The sequence below is a fragment of the Puma concolor genome, chromosome B1, assembly GCF_028749965.1.
Source record: "Puma concolor isolate L17-30 chromosome B1, mPumCon1.1.hap2, whole genome shotgun sequence".
NCBI classification, from domain to species: domain Eukaryota; kingdom Metazoa; phylum Chordata; class Mammalia; order Carnivora; family Felidae; genus Puma; species Puma concolor.
This window is the reverse complement of record NC_141670.1, coordinates 54338576-54360966: the sequence shown is the minus strand read 5'-3', so window position 1 is coordinate 54360966 and position 22391 is coordinate 54338576. Positions and strand designations below refer to the sequence as shown.

The window sequence follows — 22391 nt, the reverse complement described above, 5'->3', positions numbered from 1 at the left end:
CTCAAGCACTCAAAATGGCCACTTTGACATATGGAAACATAGGGACAGCAATATCTTTTTTGTGAGTATTGAAAATAACATATGCAAAATGCTTGGCCTATAGCAAGCACTCAAAGAAAAATGGTGGTTTGTCTTTAATGATTATTATATTTTTTACCTTTGGTAATTTGTATAGGGGTATGGCTTTTTTTCAAGCCTAAAAATGTTATTCCTAGGTCCTCAATTTATTTATAATAGTATAGACTGCATGTGTTGATAGACATCACTTTCAATATGCTGTGAAAGATAACATGCCTGTTTAGTAAATATCTGACAAAAACAATTACAAAATTATAAATTACATAACCCATTAAAATTTATATCTACTACACTTTTTAAAGTGCCCAGAAAAAGTAAGCTGTTCATACTTACAACTTTCCAGTTGCATTATACATGTTTGCACGTCCATTGGAAAATTCTTGAGATCCATTGGACAAGAAAGTGTTAATGTCAATCTGAAAGAGTTCAAAGTAATTATTTTTAAAAGTAATTTATGATATCATACTACTATTCTGCTGTTCAGGGTACAACTGGGAAACAATCTTTGGTGAATGACTAACAAGTATCCAAATAAAATTGTTCCAGCTTGGGTATGTTATTTACTGTAGAATAGCTAGCTGTACCTTTATATAAATCTGTCTTTCAAGGAGGAGAAAAGCTGTATATTTAAATATCCAATCACATTTATTTATTTTGATCATTCATTTATTCCTTTACAGAATGCTATAGATGTCTACTAAAGATCTATATTTCCAGAAAAGACCCTCAAAAAGATATTTGAGTGGTTTCTATAAAATTAATACCAAAATGCCGAAAGGCATAGTTCCCAAGATGACCTGTATAGTATATTTGAGGAGGCAAGTATATCCGGGGAATTGGAAGAACAGGGTGCCGAGAAGCAATCCTATGTGACAACTTTCAGTTGGTCATCTTTGTAACATTGAAGAAGTGGTCCATAAACATGCAGCAGTAATATCAGAGGAAAAAAAATCTCTGAATCTAGAAGACTTGAAAGTTCCAGGTGTTAAGAGTCTTTTGCCGTAGGACTAGGGGGTTTCACCAGGTCTTACAAGGGTCAAGAAATCGTCCTCTAGAATATGTGTGACATAATCCTATGCTCACCAAAACAAACTGAATTTGGCTTCGCACAAAGTGAGATGACTGGATGGCACAGACCAGCATTCTGCCCACATTTCCCTTCCAGAAAGTATTTGCATGTTGGTATTCCAGATAATTCATCACTCACAAATATATATATATATATATATATTTATATATATATTTATATATATATATATTTATATATATTTATATATATATATATTTATATATATTTATATATATATTTATATATATATATATTTATATATATATATTTATATATATTTATATATATATATATATATATTTATATATATATATTTATATATATATTTATATATATATATTTATATATATTTATATATATATTTTATTGGAAAAGTATATTACAAAGGTAATCTTTTTTTTATATTTTTTTTACTGCTTATTTTTGAGAGAGAGAGAGACAGAGACAGAGCACAGGCAGAGGAGGGGCAGAGAGAGGGAGACACAGAATCTGAAGCAGGCTCCAGGCTCTGAGTTGTCAGCACAGAGCCCGATGTGGGGCTCGAACCCACAAACTGTGAGATCATGACCTTAGCCAAAGCTGGATGCTTAACTGACTAAGCCACCCAGGCGCTCCAATGACAAAAATAATTTTAAAGGATTACCAAGTATTTGTAGTTCTTGGACCAGAGGAATAAAACAAACAAACCCAAGTTTCTTCAAATACAGTTCTTACCTGAGAACTCTCTAGCCAGCCCCTTTCTTTAAAGTATTCCCACTGAAATTCAGCATGTCAGTGAGCATTTCAGGTGGATTTGTTTGCCTAAACTTTGTGACAGTAGGTAGATTATTTCACCTCACTATATTTCAGAGTTCTTTGGTCCAAAATGAATGTAGCAATAGAACTTGCTCTGGAGAAACCTTGTGAACATATATGACTTAATACATGTAAAGTGCTTAGACAAGTATCGTGACACTTAGTAAGCACTCAATAGATATCAGTTATTAAGGATTACTAGTATATTCTACTGCTCCAGACTGCTCCATCTACCCTTCCCCAGAATTATATATGATGGGCGAAAAGATGGCTGAATGAAATCACGCATAAAGCCTATTTAAGCTTTAACAAGAAATAATCAGCAGCACTACTAAATGTAACCACGTTCTCCAAACTGGCATTTTCATGTAGACCCTGGACATAAAGTTATAATAATGCATGTTCTACAGTGAATACTCTTGGTGAGGTCCAATTAACATAATTTGAGAGTTATAAATGGACAGACATGTGAAGCTGTTGAATTTTTTAGAGCCCCAGGAGGATCACTTGATGATCCCTTCAAGTCAGAGTCCCTAGCACACTAAAATAATTCATACCGTCCACTCTTCAAAAGCTGTTTTCTCCTGGCTCAGCTAGGTTAAGTGATCCTGGAAGTAGGATCCTGTAGATCTACAAAGTTCTCTCTTCAAAAGGCAATTGTAAAATCAGGTGGACACAATGTTCTCTGTCTTGCGATGGGGCTTATTAGAAGTGTATGCACGAGTATATTTTGAACACATGCACATTAATTTTCCAAACTTCCAAGGCTCTCTGGACGGCCAGTTTCAAATGTTGGCTTGGAGGATTAATTCTGTGACCTTTTGTATGAGAGTGAATAGCATTCTTAGAATCTTTTCCAAGCTCTCACCATGCATGTGATGTCAAATTCATATCCTGGCTATTTTTTTTGGCATAAAATGAGAAACATTACATAATTCTTTTAAAAAGAAGGGCTTGAAAGGAATTACTTGGCAAAGAAAAACACACTTTGTAGAACTTCTGTCATAAATCATATCCTGAAAAACATCTGTTTATTGACATTCCTTTGTTGAAAGTACTGTACCATGATGTCTTTAACAACATATGGATTAAAAAAATACATGTCAATTTGGTGGGTGTGATTCTGAATTTCTTCATTAAAACATGACATATAAATTAAAGATACGTTCTGACCACATCAAAAGAAAACTAAATCAAAAGGCAATTAATCACATTCTACTGTTTTGGAAATGAATATCTTCTTGTGTAAGAGAGGACACTAGGTTCTCTTTCTGAGACAAGACACATAAACAGGATATGGTGTTTTTTATTTTCTCTTAAAAAGTCTTGGCTTAGTGAAGTAGTAATGTTAAAAAAGATGACTATAATCTATGACTTTAATCAGCTGACCTGATTAAAACTGAGGTATTGTCCATTTTTGAATAAGCATTGCCTAGGTGTCTATCTCAAACATTAAGTAAGTATATATAGAAACAGTAACACATCTTTTCTGACTCCATTTTTGGCTCTTTATGAAACTGATAAGTATTTTTAAACATTTTTAATGTTTATTTATTTATTTAATTTTATTTAAAAAAATTTTTTAATATTTCTTTATTTTTGAGAGAGAGACAAAGCACGAGCAGGGGAGGAGCAGAGAGGGAGGGAGACACAGAAGCCAAAGCAGGCTCCAGGCTCCGAGCTGTCAGCACAGAACCTGATGCGGGGCTCGAATGCATGAACCGCAAGATCATGACCTGAGTTGAAGTCAGACACTTAACTGACTGAGCCACCCAGGTGCCCCATACTGATAAGTGTTTTTATTAGTTCCTAATATTTCTAATTTACTTTTATAAGAACACCTCTTGACTAATTATCGGTTTTGCAATATTGTCTATAATATCATAATAGGTAATATATCTATTGTACTCACTATGTAGTAGACACTATTTTATTTTATTTATTTTATTTTATTTTATTTTATTTTATTTTATTTTATTTTATCTTGTTTTGTTTTGTTTTGTTTTGGGGGGGTATGATTTTTATTAATTGGTTTTCTTTTAACATATCTTTTTTTTTTTTTTTTTTTTTTTTTTTTTTTTTTTTTAGTTTCTCTGTTACTCTTTCTTTAATATAATCTATTGTCAAGTTAGCTAACATATAGTGTATACTGTGCTCTTGCTTATGGGGTAGATTCCCGTGATTCATCGCTTACATACTACACCCAGTGCTCATCACAGCAAGTGCCCTCCTCAATACCCATCACTCCTTTTCCCCTCTCCCCTGCCCCCACATTAACCTTCAATGTGTTCTCTGTATTTAAGAGTCCTTCTGGATTTGCCTCCCTTTTTGTTCAAAACTACCTTTCCCTCCTCCCTTTCCCCCATGGTCTTCTGTTAAGTTTCTCAAGTTCCACATATGAGTGGAAACATATGGTCTCTGTCTTTCTCTGACTGACTTATTTCACTTAGCATAATACCCTCTAGTTCCATCCATGGTGTTGCAAATGGCAGGATTTCATTCTTTCTCATTGCCAAGTGGTATTCCATTGCATCTATAAACCAGATCTTCTTTATCCATTCATCAATTGATGGACATTTGGGATCTTTCCATGATTTGGCTATTGTTGAAAGCGCTGTTGTAAACATTGGAGTACATGTGACCCTATGAATCAGCACTCCTGTAGCCCTTGGATAAATTCCTAGTAGTGTTATTGCTGGGCTGTAGGGTAGTTCTGTTTTTAATTTTTTGAGGAACCTCCACACTGTTTTCCAAAGTGGCTGCACCAGTTTGCATTCCCACCAACAGTGCAAGAGGGTTCCTGTTTCTCCACATCCTCACCAACATGTGTTGTTTCCTGAGTTGTTAATTTTAGCCACTCTGACCAGTGTGAGGTGGTATCTCAGTGTGGTTTTGATTTGTATTTCCCTGATGATGAGTGATGTCAAGCATCTTTTCATGGGTCTGTTGACCGTCTGGATGTTGGAAAAGTGTCTATTCGTGTCTACTCCTCATTTCTTCACTGGATTATTTGTTTTTCAGGTGTTGAGTTTAGTAAGTTTTTTATAGATTTTGGATACTAACCCTTTATCTGATATGTCATTTGCAAATATCTTCTTCCATTCCATTGGTTGCCTTTTAGTTTTGTTGATTGTTTCTTTTGCAGTGAAGAAGCATTTTATCTTGATGAGGTCCTAATAGTTCATTTTTACTTTTATTCCCTTACCTTCGCAGACATGTGGAGTAAGAAGTTGCTGTGGCTGAGGTCAAAGAGATTGTTGTCTGTTTTCTCCTCTAGGGTTTTGATGGTTTTCTGTCTCACATTTAGGTCTTTTATTCATTTTGAGTTTATTTTTGTGTATGGTGTAAGAAAGTGGTCCAGTTTCATTCTTGTGTATGTTGCTGTCCAATTTTAAATACTTTACATTATTTCTCAACTCACTTATTCCTTACTACAAGTTTATAAGACAGATAAACTGTATTATCCTTATTTTAGAGATGAGGAAACTAACAAGTCAGCTCACCTGACATTACAAGGAAGAAATTATAGAGCTGAATTTACAACTCTGGGAGTCCGGCTCTAAGTACCTCTTAGAACTTTAACCTCTAAGTACACTGCCTTTCAAAGGCATTGAAACATTTTTCATGAAAATGAGTTCTCTAATTAATATGAATTTTCAAATTTTATATTTATATAATGCAAGAAATGATATATTTAAGTCAGTATTAATTATTACATTTAAAGTAAAAGATAACAGGGACACCTGGGTAGCTCAGTTAGTTGTGTCCAACTTTGATTCAGGTCATGATCTCACAGTTCGTGGGTTGGAGCCCTGTGTCAGGTTCTATGCTGACAGCTCAGAGCCTGGAGCCTGCTTCGGATTCTGTGTCTCCCTCTCTCTCTCCCCCTCCCCTGCTTGTGTGCTCTCTCTCTTTCTCTCTCTCTCAAAAATAAATAAATAAACATTAAAAAAATAAAGTAGAAGATACATAATTCTTTCAAAAAATCAGAGAAATGTAATTAAACTTTAGAAAACATAAGGAATTCCCCCATTAATTTTATATATTTACTTGAGTGTTTTGGTAGTTTCTTATGATTCTATAAAGGTCAAAAAACTTTCTGGAGAAATTGGATTGTTGGAGCACTAGAAGGGAGATTCTAACTAGTGTTCTAATCTGGAATTTGTTGTCATTTGATTTTAGAGATGATTATAAAGCTTATCAATCCACCACCAGTGAAATCTCAGTATTATTGATGGTTACTTAAGGAAGCTGATGTAAGCTAAGGACCTCTTCAGAGAAATATGCATAATCACACACATGCAAAATTCTTCTTACAACAGCTATTTTATCGTATTGTAAATTGATTACCCTTGAATAAACAACATCTTTAAAAAGCATCTGTTGATAAGTTTGCCTTTTCTAGTAAAAATTAATGTTAAAAAAATACATATTGTATAAGTAAACCTTAATTCCTTTCACAACCGAATTTCAAAGAAAGAGTGATTATATTTAGTTTATTTTTTTAATTTTTTTTAACACTTATTTATTTTTGAGAGACAGAGAGAGACAGAGCAGGAGCAAGGGACGGGCAGAGAGAGAGGGAGACACAGAATCCGAAACAGGCTCCAGGCTCTGAGCCATCAGCACAGAGTCCAACGTGGGGCTTGAACTCACGAACCATGAGATCATGACCTGAGCCAAAGTCAGATGCTTAACCGACTGAACCACCCAGGAGCCCCCGATTATATTTACTTTAAATGAAAGTTGAAATTGTGTTAGGATCTTTGGCAAGTCACTGTGCATAGCATTATTGATATAAAATTTCTTCCCATTATTTGATTTTTTTAAATTTTAATTTTATTTTTTTTCAGTATATGAAATTTATTGTCAAAATGGTTTCCATCCATTATTTGATTTTTAATGAAAATAATGCTCCTGTAATATAAGCAGTAAAGTTGGATGAATACCTATTAGTATGTATTAGTAAAGTAAGCAGTAGATAACATTAAACTGCCTCTGATGTGCTTCCATTATTTTGTGAGGATTTTGCCATCCTCACTTTACAATTGACAAGATGGAGACTTAGATTAATAACTTGCAAGTGTCCATACAGTGTTCATTTACAGATTCTGGAAAATACCAGAACCTGCACGTTTTGGGGGGGGGTATTTTTTTGAGGAAGATAAAAATGACTTCACTGTCTATTGTATGCCTAGAACTCTGCTGGGTGCTTCACATACATTATTTCAGGCTCAAGGTAATCAGTATTTTCACTATCATGCATATATGAAAAATGAGCCTTTCACAACCAGAGACTTGCCCTACATCACAGCTGGTAAATCAGAGAGCCGGGACCTGGCTTGGGAGAGACAGTCCTCCTTGGACGACTTGCTGGGTATGTGCCAAGACTGCAGGCCCTGACTATTCTTTTACCCGAGCCATTTCTCAGGGTTGTCCATACAGCTGCTAATTTTGAGAGATGAGACCATGTTGTGCCTTTAGACAAAGAGAAGGCTTGCTTCCAGCTTGCTATAAAGCCAGTGGATTGCCCAAACTCAGTGTGCCACAGCCGTGTCATGGACACAGAGTGTGCGTGATACCCATCAGTGCCTGGTTCATCACCCCAGTGAAATTTGAGGGCAACGGAGCAGTTAGGCAAATTCGCTGATGCTTGTGTTACTTGCTTACAGTGAGTAATACATTCGTTTGTCTCTGACTCAGATTCTTGCGTCTTCTGTCAGCATCCATAAAATAAGTGAAAGGCTAATTTTATAAGTAGAGTAAAACCAAATCCCAACTTTGACAATCTAAGAAAGGGTCATGTTTCTGGCCCCAAGGGCCTCACTTGAAAAAGTACTTCATTTAAAAATTATCAATATAATTCATGGATATCATTTAAAAAGTTCAAAGAATATAGAAAGCATAAAAAAATCAGTTATATTTTTGTCCCACCCATCTTACCCCTGGTTCAGTTCTAGCTTCTCAGAGGCAGCCTTTCTTTAGATACTCCACTAAGATTTATAGTCATATATCCAAATTGCTATTATACTATGCTTGGTTTTTAAATTTGTAAAATTATCCATTTCCTATAAGGAAAAAAAATTCTTTTATACCACACTCCACGCACTTAACTCTCCCATAATACTCAAAATTTAGTTACATAAATATTTATGGTTAAATTAATATTCAGTGCTTACGTGCTATGAACATGTAATTAGGTTCATGGTTACGTGTGGTAGTTTGCTCTAACTCTTGAGTAGCATGTTGTTTTCCTTAGTATTAATAATCGTCTCATCTTAATAGTCAACAAATTCCCTATCAGAGCTACTAATTCAACACACTTTCTATCAGAGCAACGAAGTCCCTCTCAATGGTTAATATAGCAGCTAATCTATCAATTCCTTTTTTTCATGGGAACCTCTATTTTCTTCCATTCTTTCATTCTAATCAGATAGTAATCCTCTGTATCGATGTTCTGATTTTCATATTCTTTCTTCTCTACTTCTGTATATCTTGATATAACTTCTTAGGAGATTTCTTCACTTCATCTTCCAAATGCTCTACTGATTCTTTTCACCAAAGTGAAAACTTTGGTTTACTATTTGCTCCTGTTATGCTCTGAATGACTCCTTTTATTCCTGTCCTAGAAGGATCTTACTTCATGCATGCAATTGTCTAATCTACCTAAAGATGATTTTTTTTAATGGTCTCTTCTGCTCTCTTCATTTTCTCTTGAGTCAATCCTTTTTCTTTAACTTTCTCCTCTTTTCTCTTTATTTTTCTCTGTATGTTTCTTCTAGCCTCTGCTTCTTTTTTTTAATTTTAGATTATTGTTAATATTATAGAATGGTCTCCTTTGTTTTTATTTAAGAATGAGGCAATAAAAACTATTTGGAACTCAGTTAGTAGTGGATGGTTCATTGAGTAATGGTCTCAACTGTAGGATAAAACATGGCTGCACAGATTTTTCCTTTGTGGTTCTCCAATTGTCAGCATCTATAGATCTTTTTCCAGAGGTGTATTCTTCTGACTACTACTACTCAATGAAAGGAGTTTAGAACTGGCTTTCAGCATTTTAGGGAGAACAAGAGTTTCACCATACAGTGTGCAAGCCTCATGTAATCTCTATTTTTTTTAGTACAATGACACATGATAGATGCCACCCATGCCTGAAGTCCCTACTCCTGAAGCTCTTGGCACAACCTCTCCAAGATTTTTTTTTTCTGTCCTGCTTTCTGCCCACTTCAGAAGGCAAAAAGGCAATTTCTACTCTGAAGGACAAGTGCAAGAAGATCAGGAATAGAAATCTCAGCCTTTTGGGGCGCCTGGGTAGCTCAGTTGGTTAAGTGTCCGACTTTGGCTCAGGTCATGATCTCACTGTATGTCAGTTCAAACCCTGCATTGGGCTCTGTGCTGACAGCTCAGAGCCTGGAGCCTGCTTCAGATCTTGTGTCTCCCTCTCTCTCTGCCCCTCCCCTGCTCATACTCTGTCTCTGTCTTTCAAAAATAAATAAACATTAAAATAATTTTCTGAAAGCGAAATCTCAGTCTTCTTTCTACAAAGTTTAAATCAATTGTTCTCCTTTCATTTCTTTTCTAGCTCTTACTTTCTGAAGTCCGAGCTACCTTACATTTCTGAAAGTGTGAGGATATTATTTTCTTCCTTTTGGGCTCCCCCTGTTAGCTTAGGTTTCAGCTCTGTTAAGTCAGTTTTCACAAGTGCATTCATTTTGAAGCTTCCTAAAATATGTCATCATCGCTCATCTGTCACTGTCTTCTTTCCTGTTACTTTCATCCTCCTGTGTGTTAATGCCACTTTTACTCCTTATTCAGTTTATTTTTTGTTTTAGTAGGAAGTACAGATAAATGGATCTGTTCATTTATGGATAAATTCAATAAGCCAGGTCTGCCAGAACATTCTTTAAACAAGCAGGAAAGCCAAATCTGTCCTGAAACATCGCAGATGTTTCATTTGTAAATTGAGTGACAAATAGCACAACTCTTGTTAATAAAGAAACTGTTAGCCATTTGAAGATTTTAAAGTCCTGTGAGATTTCTAAAAACAACTCATTAAAAGTGAAGTTAGTCTGTTTATGTGAGCCAGAGTATAACAAACAAAAACTAGGAGCCTGATAGACATCATTTGTTTCATCTGAACTCATACTGAAAGACAAAAGATGCTACTCAGAATCATTTCCTAACTTTCCCCAAAATATTACAAGAATGTAAGCAATCTAGGGGTGCCTGGGTGGCTCGGTCAGTTAAGCATTTGATTTCGGCTCAGGTCATGATCTCATGGTTCATGGGTTCGAGCCCCACATCAGGCTGTGTGCTGACAGCTCAGAGCCTGGAGCCCGCTTCAGATTCTGTGTCTCCCTCTCTCTCTGCCCCTCCCCTGCTCGTGCTCTGTCTCTCAAAAATAAATAAACATTAAAAAAGTTTTAAAAATTTAAAAAATGAATGCAAGCAATCTGTAATGAATTGTCCATATCCAACAAGAATTGATATAAACAATGAAATGTCCATATATAAACTAAATAAAGAAAATAATTATGGACGTTTTAAGATAATCATTTATTTTAGAATATTCTTCAGGTGTGACACAAATCACCACATATATCCTTTCAAGTTGTTATTTATTGAATTTACACTTATTTGATATTTAATAGACAAAGTTGAATGAGCTCCAAAGTTCAGTAGTCAAGAAATTTTAATATTTGTGTTTAAGTTTTGGTAATAATTATTGTTATGCTTTGGTATTCGCTTTTAAAAGCGACATAGTTTTCTTAGAAATGCATAATAAATAAAATGTAAATAAGATCTTTTCTAAAGGATGAACAGAGAAGCCCAAGGATATTAAAACAAAAATACAAATACCTGACAGATAATTTATGGAAAATGAATCCCAAATGAGCAAATCCAAATATTCCTTCACTTATAAATATTTAAAGGAAGTATACATTCATAAAAATATAATCACAATGTATGAATCATCTACCATTCAATTTACCTTTAAACTACCCACCAATTTGGCTGATATTAAGAGGCTGTTAAAAATATAGATTTTTCAAGAATTATACAGTTCCTAGATCTGGAACTTGGGTCTATTATTGGTGATTAGACACATTTGGGAAATGGTATAATAGAGGAACTCAAGCAGAACAATGGTAGCCCTTACTCAAAAATCTCAAAACATTCATAAAAAGAAAAAAAAAGAAAGAAACAATAGCACTGCATTTCACTGAAATCAAGTATTTTAAATCTATGACTCACCTTATTGAGTAAAGAACATTTCCATTCTTGAAAATTCTTAACAATTTATTGTCTGTAGTAACTTCATGAAAGTTGGCACCTTTTTCATTGGCAAAGAACAGATCAGGTTTCCAAATGGAGTCCAACATGGAAGGATCTAGGTCTAAAGAATCATCAGGGTATTCACTATATGCAAGGCGAGGATCGTTCCACTTCTGACGAAGGAAGATATTGACTCTGTAATCCTATGACAGAAGAAAGAAAGGGGGAAAAAAACCTGCTTTAAAAACTTTAGAATCTTATGTGCTATTCTTTGGATGCTTCTGAATTTTAGCAAAAGCCACTGACCTCCTTGTGAGCTTTCATACCTCACAATCCTCACTCATTACCACTGACAAGAGTTGTTTAAGTTACAAGGCTTTGCCGATGTTTTAGTGATCTAGATGTCTCTAAAGAAAAGGCCACAGAGGAGTACACTTTTATCACTTTTATCATGCCTATATTTTGCCCTCCTATTCAAATTTAACTTGGTTTGTCAGAATAAAATGTTAGGTTGCTATTAGACACTTGAAGTAAAATATTTTCAGCATCACATTTATTTTCTAGAACCATTTCTTTTCGTAAATATCCAATAGCATCCAGAATGCATTTAGTGATTCTTGAAAGCTGTCTTCTAAAAATGACTATATATACTTTTTTACAATGAAGACACATTTCCTCATGTTTAATATAGCAGTGAGTTCCATGAAACAGGTGATTTGGGAAAAATAAAAGGTGATTTTGAAATAAGAAGAGAATAATAGAGGAATATTATTGCCGGTAATCCTTTAAGAAGATTTGGCTGAAGAGTTTTCCCAATTAGACTACTCATAGTTAAGTTTTAAAAGGGGAACAGTCAGGGGCACCTGGGTGGTTCAGCGTCCCACTTTGGCTCAGGTCATGATCTCATGGCTCCTCAGTTTGAGCCCTGTGTTGGGCTCTGTGCTGACAGCTCGGAGCCTGGAGCCTGCTTCAGATTTGTGTCTCCCTCTCTCTCTGTCCCTCCTTGGCTCATTCTCTCTCTCTCTCTCTCTCTCTCTCTCTCTCTCTCAAAAATAAACATTAACAAAAAAGGTGGGGGGAAGAGTCAATGACTTCAATCAAATTCTTGCTCACAATTTCTGGACTAATGTATAGAATGACAAAGATTGATAGCCAGTATATTGATATAAGCACCACCTATGACTTTTGAAATGAGCACATAAATTTTAGATTTTTGAAATGAGCAAATAAATTAAACATGTAGATTTCATTATAAGCAGGAGTAAAGTGAACATTTTAGGAAGGTTTTATTTCCATGGAATATAGCCAAGGCTGGAGATATTCAGAAAAACTGAACACCAGTTTTCATCTATTTTTTTATTCTTTGAATACCAAATTACCAGGTATCAGAATATGTAACCAAGCAATCACAAAGAATGTTTCCATAAAATCAGGTCTGGTAGATTGCTTTCTCTCGCAGGGAGGTGAAACTCAGAGCAGTGAATGTTATAAATCTATATGTTCCCCGGGGCACCTGGGTGGCTCAGTTGGTCAGGTGACCAACTTCGGCTCAGGTCATGATCTCGTAGTTTGTGGGTTTGAGCCCCGCGTCGGGCTCTGTGCTGACATCTCAGAGCCTGGAGCGTGCTTCGGATTCTGTGTCTCCCTCTCTCTCTGCCCTTCCCCTGATCCTGCTCTGTCTTTCTCTGTCTCAAAAATAAAGAAGACATTAAAAAAATATTTTTTAAATAAATCTATATGTTCCCTTGATCATTATTTGCACACCGAAACCCTTATCTTCTAACTGCAACTGAGGTTACATACCAGATAATATTTTTTTCTGCTTGCTAGGTACCCCATGTATCTTCCAAAGTGACAATGGAACAGAGTTCACTTTGGCTTTTTACCACAAAGTTCACGATAATGTGGAAATCTCACCAGCCACAGGATATGCAGAACCTGTAAATGGGGATACGTGAACAAGCTTCTACCAGCCAAAGACAGGTCACCCTCTTTTCGCCTAGAATTCAGAATGCCAAGGAGCAGAGCTCCATGGTTGGCGGCCAGTTTTTGCATCGCTTTGCTGCTCTGAAGTCTGTGCTTCAGCCCTGACTACCACCAAAGGAATAATTTCCCTCTGTCTTAACCATAGGAGAAGATGAAAGCAACCCCAGTTATAATGATGCCTGCCAGGAAAAATAACTGACAACTAAAGAATTTCCTTGGGACTGATTCTTACAATTATATGCATAATTGAGAATACGCTGCAAATGTTCCTCACTGTGAGGCTAAAATAAAAGTACTTTTTTTTTTTAATGTTTTATTTATTTTTGAGACAGAGAGAGACAGAGCATGAACGGGGGAGGGTCAGAGAGAGAGGGAGACACAGAATCTGAAACGGGCTCCAGGCTGTGAGCGGTCAGCACAGAGCCCGACGCGGGGCTCGAACTCACTAACCTTGAATCATGACCTGAGCCGAAGTCGGATGCTCAACCGACTGAGCCACCCAGGCGCCCCTAAAAGTACTTCTTAACCACAGTGTATACAGTAAGATTTGGTTGACTCTCCTTATCCTATGCTATTGGTTTTGTGATAAGCTTTATAGACACAATCTCAGATCTTCCTGAAACACTTTTTGCTCTAAGACTGAGTTTAAAAAAGACAACAAGTATCCTTCAGTTTCTGTTTCTAAATCACACAGGGCAGAAACCACCTGCCACCTGTCACCAAGGCCAAATGTTATCTTACATCCATTGTGCTCTTTCTGTGAATAACCAGAAATATCTTTGTTTCCTAACATATTTAAGTCTTTGTTTAGGACCAAGGTCTAATGAAAAACTCAAAAATGGCCATCTCTTGATGACCTAGAAACTAAGCTTTTAACAGTTCTCACAGTCTGAGTTTTGACCTGCCTGCAAATGAACATTGTGCTGGGAAGCTTCCCCATTAAACAACCAAATTCAGCATTTTGAAAATAAATATTTAAAGCTGATTCCTCATGGCCAATGTATCCCATTTATACTAGGCAACCATTTATATTATCTGTGAGTCTTGATCACTTGTGAAAATGTGCAAAGGGTAAATAAAATGACATAGTCAAATAATGCCACCTAAGAGAAGTCCTCGTAACTCAATTTGAAATAACTTGCCTATACTAAAAGAGCAAAAATAAAGAAATAAAGACACAGTTTTGCAAAATAGACATAATGGATGTGTATCCAGCACATGCAGAAAAATTTAAAATAGACCCACTAAAGCCAGCTTCAAAGTGTGTAATAATTTTTTTGCTATACATAAAAGAAAGACTGTTTTATTAATGGAAGTTCCTCGGTTCACCTGGGCTATACTTCTATAATGGTGAAAATGTAGAAAGGTTATACGCAAGTAAAAAAAAAAAAAAAAAAAGGACAATGATAAAAATGAGATAATATATATTGAGAATGAAATAAATATTTGTATCTCACATTTCTAAAATCTAGATATGCACTGAATTCATTCATAAGTCATATAAGGCAACTGAATTGACTTTTATATGGAATCATCAAATTTTAGGACAAAGACATTTAATGATTCTTTTCCCTACAAACCCCTTTTGCAGTAAACCCTCCAGAAGCTAATTTTATTTTTTCATCATTTTTTCATGCTACATAATAAATGAGTGATTTGTAAATATACGCTATACTATAGTAATATATTATTAATATTTTACAGTAACAGTGATGAAATACAGCCATTATTTCATAAATTAGAAGAAACACTAATTTTGACCTTTCAGAAGTCAAAATTTATTATTACTATTATTAGAATAGAATGATACACATTAATAACTTTAATTTTGTAAGAAAATATCTTGTTGACAAAGTTATATACCATGTTTCGTTTTGAAAGTGAGTATCCATTCAAATGTACTCAACTTTCATGTGTATGTCACATAGTAAATAACAGGCCCAATATTTTAAATTCTTACACTATAAGGCACAAAAAAATAATAATTCAATTAGGCAAATATTGTAACGTTTTATATACTAGACCCAGAAGTAAATCTTCTTGGGATCAAATCTCAGCTCTCCCAGTGAACAGCTTTCTAATCTTCCTATGTCTTGTTTTTTCCTCCATAAAATAGGGATGGTTACAACAGTACTTCCCCTGAGAGGGGTGCTTTGAACACTGGATTGATCCACACAAGTATGAGGACCACACTTATTAAATATTAGCTTTTCGATCCTCAAAATTAGAATTCATATTAAATAGGAATTTGGTTGTATTTTCGGTTTATAAATTAGTTTTTGAAATAATAGGCATTTGGGACAGATAATTGTAATGTTGAACCTGGTGACTAGTATCTTACGGAAAATTTACAAACTCTTATGATAAGCTTATCATCAACTTTTTGTGTTAACTTTTGCATTTCAACATTTATGTATATTTGTATTTCCTGTCTGTATTCAATTGCCCCTCCTCCCCCTGCCTCTATAATTTGTTTGTGTTATAAAGCCCCTTTCCATAATGTCAAATATAGCTGCTTACATTTCACTCTGTGCCTGATGTTATACTAGGTGCTTCATGGATTATCCCTACTATCCTCATCATAAATCTATGAGGTAGGTGTTATTATTTGCCTAGTTTTACAGATGTGGACTGTGGGACAAAGATAAGCTAACTAACTTCAACATGATTACTGAGCTACCAGTTGGCGGAACTGTAATCCAGACCCATACATTCTGGTTTCAGAGCTTTGAAGAATACATTGCCCGCATGATTTAGTGCCAGTCATGACTGCCTTGTATGCACACCAAATGTTTTGTAAATTAATGCAAAGATTCTGGGTTTCTGTGGTTTGTGTTTGCTTGTTTTGTAATAAATTTTGGGGGTTACAGACCAACATACTCACTGACAGGAAATCACAAGTCCTATACCTAAATGTTATCCAATTAAATCTAATAGGTGCCAGGTAGTCATTTCTCCATAATAGGTACCCTGGGGAAAGACCAAATTTAGTAAAAACCACAGCCCAGTGTATCACCGAAAATGACACAGAACACAATACTCATCTTTGGCTGCATAAGGGAGTATAGGATTGCTAGAAACTAACTAAAATGACCAGTTAGAAAAAAAAAATAGAGAAAAATAATTATCTAATGTTAATACAAGTTGTCAACTGCTTCTCTTCCCTCTGGTCTATGATTCAGTGAAGTTTTAAGTTCCCTAGTGTTTTCAGGTCATTTCCAATCCCGCAGCCTTCCCCCACTTTCTCCTTTTTTCCCCTGCCTTCTTACTTATTTCTGCCCTCTACTCTCCTTTTTAATCTGTTTCTCTGTCTCTGTGTCTGTCTCCCTCTCTCGTCCTCCCTCCTCCCCACCTCACGCATGTATGTACACACGCATTGCCTCTGTAGGAGTAGCCACCACATTTCTATACTGGTGATGTGTGCAAGTGGGTTTCAAATGTGTTGTTACAGAATAAAGGAAACCGATCTCAATGATGCTATCACTGTTGACATCTTGATGTGTTTGTTTCCTTTCTTTTCTTTATCCTACACATTTTCACATAGTTGGAATTATATTGCACATGTGTTTTTGCATCTTTCATTTTCACTTAATGAATTTTTTGCATTTTCTAATCATTCTTAATTGTCATTCCAATAGGTATACAGTGCATTTTTTTTCAGTGTTTATTCAAATTCCAGTTGGTTAACATGCACTATAATAGTAGTTTCGGGTATAGAATCTAATGATTCAACACTTCATACAGCACCCAGTGCTCATCACAAGTGCATTCCTTAATCACCATCACCTATTTAACCCCTCTCCCCACCCACTTCCTCTCTGGGAACCATCAGTTTGTTCTCTATAGTTTGGTTTGCCTCTCTCTTTTCTCCCCCTTTGCTCGTTTGTTTTGTTGATGCATTTTTTCTTATACAAATAATTTTTCATGTGATGGATTAGGGTCTAGCTCATATGGAATCATACAATTTGCACACACCTTAAAGGTGTTGATTTACTTACTATAACTAAACATATTTTTGTGTCATGTCTCAAATTTGGACAAAAATTAGGAGTCTAAAGTATTATTATTTTTAAGTTTATTTATTTTGAGAAGGAGAAAGCATTAGTCAGGGAGATGAAGAAAGAAAGAAAGAGAGAGGGAGAATCCCAAGGAGGTGCCATGTTGTTAGCACAGAGCCCGACAGAGGGCTTGAACCCATGAACCATGAGATCATGACCTGAGCTGAAGTTGGTCACCCAACCAACTGAGCCACTCAGGTGCGCCGAATATAAAGTATTCTTAAAAAAGAATATGCTAGGCATATTTTCAGAAGATACTTCTTTAAAAATACTCTATTAAAATGTTATTATGAAAATACTCATTGCAAAATAGCACAAAAATAAATATTATCACCAAGTAGAGGATTTTTTAAAAACCACTTGGATGCTTTCCAATGATTGTAAACATTTTCATCTAAAATGATGATTTCGTGAAAACTATTACTGCCTTTCTTATTTAAATCCGATTTAATCAGAATGGTTTTACAAATTCAACATTTAGAATATTAATTAATCTTTTGAAAAGATACTTTTTCCAAGTTAAAGAATTCAGTTCCTATCGCTGTTTTTAAAATTGCTGATGATGTTGTTAATGCTATTATTTTAGAATGGTATTTAACGTCATTAAATTATTGGAAACTTATTTGAAAACTGCGATGCTTAACTTGATGTAAGTTTGCCACAGTACATCATTATTCAATGGCTTTCTGCAAAAGTAAAATGTGTATATTTAATGGCACATGCATATATTTGAGCACCTCTATGTTGAAAAGTTAAGATGGATCATTTATTTTTACTAAAAATTCAACAAAATGTATTCAAATTAAGTATTAAAGGGGTGCCTTGGTGGCTCAGTCATTGAATGTCGGACTCTTGATTTCAGCTCAGGTCATGAAATCACAGTTCATGAGTTCAAGCCCTGCACCAGGCTCTGCACTGACAGTGTGGATCCTGCTTGGGATTCTCTCTTTCTCCCTCTCTCTCTGCCCCTCTCTGCTCTTGTGCTTCCCCCTACTCCATAAATAAATAAATAAACATTAAAAAATATATGAACAGGCCAATGTTATCCTCAAATTTATTTAAATTCATTCAACAAATGCTTACCACATATTGCCAACCTGTGATTCAGTTGAGTGCTGATGACACAATATTTACAGATGATCTCTGCTATCACTATGTTGCACAAGATATATCGTAAACAATTAGCTTTCCACCTTATAAGTGCTCTGTTGGGAGCATTGCACAGCAAGCTACGGAAACATAAGGAATATGTAGCTAACAGGGACCAAGGTGGAAGAATCAGGGAAGATTTCCTTAGGAAAATCTAACTGGGCTTGATCTTCAAAGTGAAAAAAATTTAGGTAGGCAAACACTGAAAACATAATAAAATGTATCTTGTACTTTGACACAAAATCCAGTAATCATTGTAATTTTGGATGATTAGCACAGGAAGCTGGCTGAATTTTAATATCATAATTTTTTTTCACTTGATATCTATTGAGCACTTTCTTTGTAGCAGGCAATTGCAGAGGATTATAAGGTGAATTATGCATAGTACCTGTCATCTGGAGGTGAACAGTCTAAAGGAAGAGAAAGGAAGACAATACGAATCAAAGCCAGGGATAAGGAAAAAATACATTATGAAAATAAGAGCTTTACTGACTTTTACCTGGTGTTATTTTATTTAAAAAATTAAAATATAATAAAGAGTGTGAGAAAACAAGGCTTGATGTGTAAGAAATACAGGTATAGATACAGATATTGATGAAAAACATATTTATAAAGACTTGTGCTTCCAACATAATGGTAGATTGGACACATGGAAGGGCCCACCTATTGTAGATTATTTTCTGAATAAAGGAAATATATATATACTTTTTAAAAAGTTTACTGTCTTCAAGAAAATACCGGGATTCTTCAAAGACAAAAATGGAAACAAAAATAAGAGTTAGCTAAAGCCACAGTAAAAGCAGTGACGGTAAGTAAATACAAAGGTCTAGATTGGGAAACCGAGTCATGTGCCACCACAAAATGGAAAACCCGAACCTGTGACTAAGAATTAACCCATTAGATCCTCAAGTATATCACAGATTATGGTCAGATAAATGTGTTTATAGCAACAGCAATAATTTACTACAGACATAAAAAGGAGACATGAGCAGGCATGAACTTTAAAAGAAATAGCATATCAAAATATGGAATAAACATGTAACATATATTTAAGGAAATAAAAGGTAAATTCAGGACTAGAAGCCAATAATTACCAGGAATATTTGAAAAATCATAAAATAAAATAATTATAAAATAAAAATATAACTGTTGAAATTAAAGACTTGATGGATGTGTTAAAGCATATAAGAAACATCTGAATAAAGAATTTTGTAGCACAAACAAAAGAAACTAATGCACAGATACAGGGAAGTCAAACATACCAATAAAGGTAAATTAAAAAAAGTCCATATGAAGACATTATATTAAAACTGTGTTTAAAAGAATCACCTTTCTATTGCCAAACAATATTCCCTTGTATGGAATAGCACATTTTATTAAAAAAAAATAATGTTTACTTATTGAGAGAGATACAGAGAGAGAGAGAGAGAGAGAACAAGCAGGGGAGGGACAGAGACAGAGGGAGACACAGAATCTGAAGCAGGCTCTAGGCTCTGAGCTGTCAGCACAGAGCCCGACGTAGGGTTCGAATTCACCGACCATGAGATCATGACCTGACCCGAAGTCAGACTCTCAACCAACTGATCCACCCAGGAGTTCCAGCACATTTTATTTAAACATTCATCAAAATAAATGGAGTACTGATACATGCTGCAACATGGGAGAATCTTGCAAATATTATGCTAAAAAAGCCAGTCACAAAACCATGTATTGTAGGATTCCATGTATATAAAATGTTCACATTAGACAAACCTATGGAGACAGAAAGTAGAATAGTAGTTGGGGAGAGGTAAAAAGTGACTTCTAAAGTGTACTTGGTTTCTTTTGGGACAATAAATGTTCAAAAGTGGTTGTGGTGATGGTTGCACAACTGTGTGAATACACTAAAAATCATTTAATTATAGACTGACAAGGATGAATCATATGATACATGTATGATACATAAATAATCACCATTATTGGAAAATACTTAGACTGGTGGTGGACTTTGCATCAATAATGAAATCCAGAATATAGTGGGTTAACATACTCAAAATATTAAGAGAATATTATAGTTAATTTGATTAGTATACTCAGTAATAATCTTTCAAAATTGAAAGTGAAAAAATCATTAAAGAAAAACACAGTTTTCTCTTGAACATTTATAAAGTAGACTTTTAATTAATGCACCTCAGAAGGACAGAATTAAACAAAAAAACACGTAGAATGCTGCTCTGAAATGCAAACAGAAATGAGGGACAAGAACTGGAAAACTTTGATATGAATTTGAATAGACTTCTTCTATATAAAAAATTGCTATGAATGCATAATTTATGCGGTTGAAATGAACTGAAATATTGAAAAAACAATATCACAGGCTATGACTGATCACATAAGACATATAGAAATAAATCTTTAAAGACATGAAAGAGTTTTACCTAGAACACCTTCTAATTTCTTGATAACGTAAGTAAATAAATAAATGGGAGGAAACTCCATGATTCTACAAAGAAAGAGGAAATGTTACAAAGGTAACAATTATTTACTAACTAGCTGCTAGATTCAGTGTAATTTTTGTCAAAACAAAACAATTTTTTGAGACAATTGATTAGCTAATTACATAATTTGTATAGAATACTACCAAAGGTCCAGGATAGTCAAGGCAGTCTCAGAGAAGAAGAAAAGAGTAGAAAGACTTACTACAGGAACTATTTAAGATGAGTGTAAAACTTTAAAACATTATGGTTGGTTCAAAGACAAAGTGATCAACGGGACAAAATGAGGAGTCTAAAAACAACTGTTCATGTGGTATACGAAGGAAGTAGAGCTGCAGATTACTGGTGGCTGCATGGACTACTTGCTAAATGGTTTTGTGTATGACAAGAAGGTTAAATTTTATCCCAACAATAAAGCTCAATAGAGCAAGTTTGGATGAATTAAAAGTTCAAATAAGATGGGTTAAAAAAAAAAACAGAAAACAGCGTAGAGTAGTCCAGCCTTGAGGTAGGGTTGATTTTTTAAGAAGCACAATAGTACTGATCATAAAATAAAGATTAATAAATTCCATGATGTCAAAATTAAGAAATTCTTTTTGTAAGATTTTTTTATGTTTATTTTTGAAAGAGAGAAGGGGAGGGAGAGAGAGAATCCCAAACAGGCTCCACACTGTCAGCACAGAGCCCAACCCAGGTCTTGAATTCACAAACTGTGAGATCATGACCGAGACTGAAATCAAGAGTTGGATGCTCAACCAACTGAGCCACCCAGGATCCCCTCCAAATTAAGTAATTCTTTTCATTAAAAGCCCACTTAAAAATAATGAAAAGCCAAATCACCCTGAAAGAAGGTATTTGTCACACAGGTATAACTGACAACTGGCTATTGTCAAACTATAAAATATCTCATACTGGGGCGCCTGGGTGGCGCAGTCGGTTAAGCGTCCGACTTCAGCCAGGTCACGATCTCGCGGTCCGTGGGTTCGAGCCCCGCGTCGGGCTCTGGGCTGATGGCTCAGAGCCTGGAGCCTGTTTCCGATTCTGTGTCTCCCTCTCTGTCTGCCCCTCCCCCGTTCATGCTCTGTCTCTCTCTGTCCCAAAAATAAATAAACGTTGAAAAAAAAAAAAAAATTAAAAAAAAAAAAAAATCTCATACTAATCGTTGAGAAAAAGACAAAGAATTGAGTAGAAAAATGATCAAAGGTAGACACATTTCACTGGGCAAAGATCACAAATGTCCAAGAAATATGTGAAAAGTTGCTCAAACTCATTTGTAAGCAAAGCAATGCAAAATTAAGACATTAAGTTTGATGATATCAGAATTTGGCAAACATATAGAGCAAAATAATCTTATATACACTACTGTTGAAAGTAGAAAAAGACAGGAAAAATTGACATTGTACTGTAAATTAAATATGAATACTCAAGATACCAATATTTTAGTTCTAAGTATAGATCCTAAACTCCTGCACATGTACATGAGGAGACATAACACAAAATATTTAT

General features: G+C 35.1%; 1 protein-coding gene across 2 annotated transcripts in view; it reads right to left on the bottom strand.

Annotated features, from left to right (window-relative positions):
- Positions 1-22391, bottom strand: part of GLRA3 (glycine receptor alpha 3) — a 201435-nt gene that overhangs the window by 69967 nt on the left and 109077 nt on the right. For both annotated transcript variants that reach the window (XM_025921486.2, XM_025921487.2), the window contains exons 4-5: positions 11198-11421; positions 412-494 (exon numbers count right to left, since the gene is read on the bottom strand). In XM_025921486.2, the coding sequence (XP_025777271.1) occupies positions 412-494; positions 11198-11421 (307 nt within the window). The remainder of the gene's footprint in view (positions 1-411; positions 495-11197; positions 11422-22391) is intronic.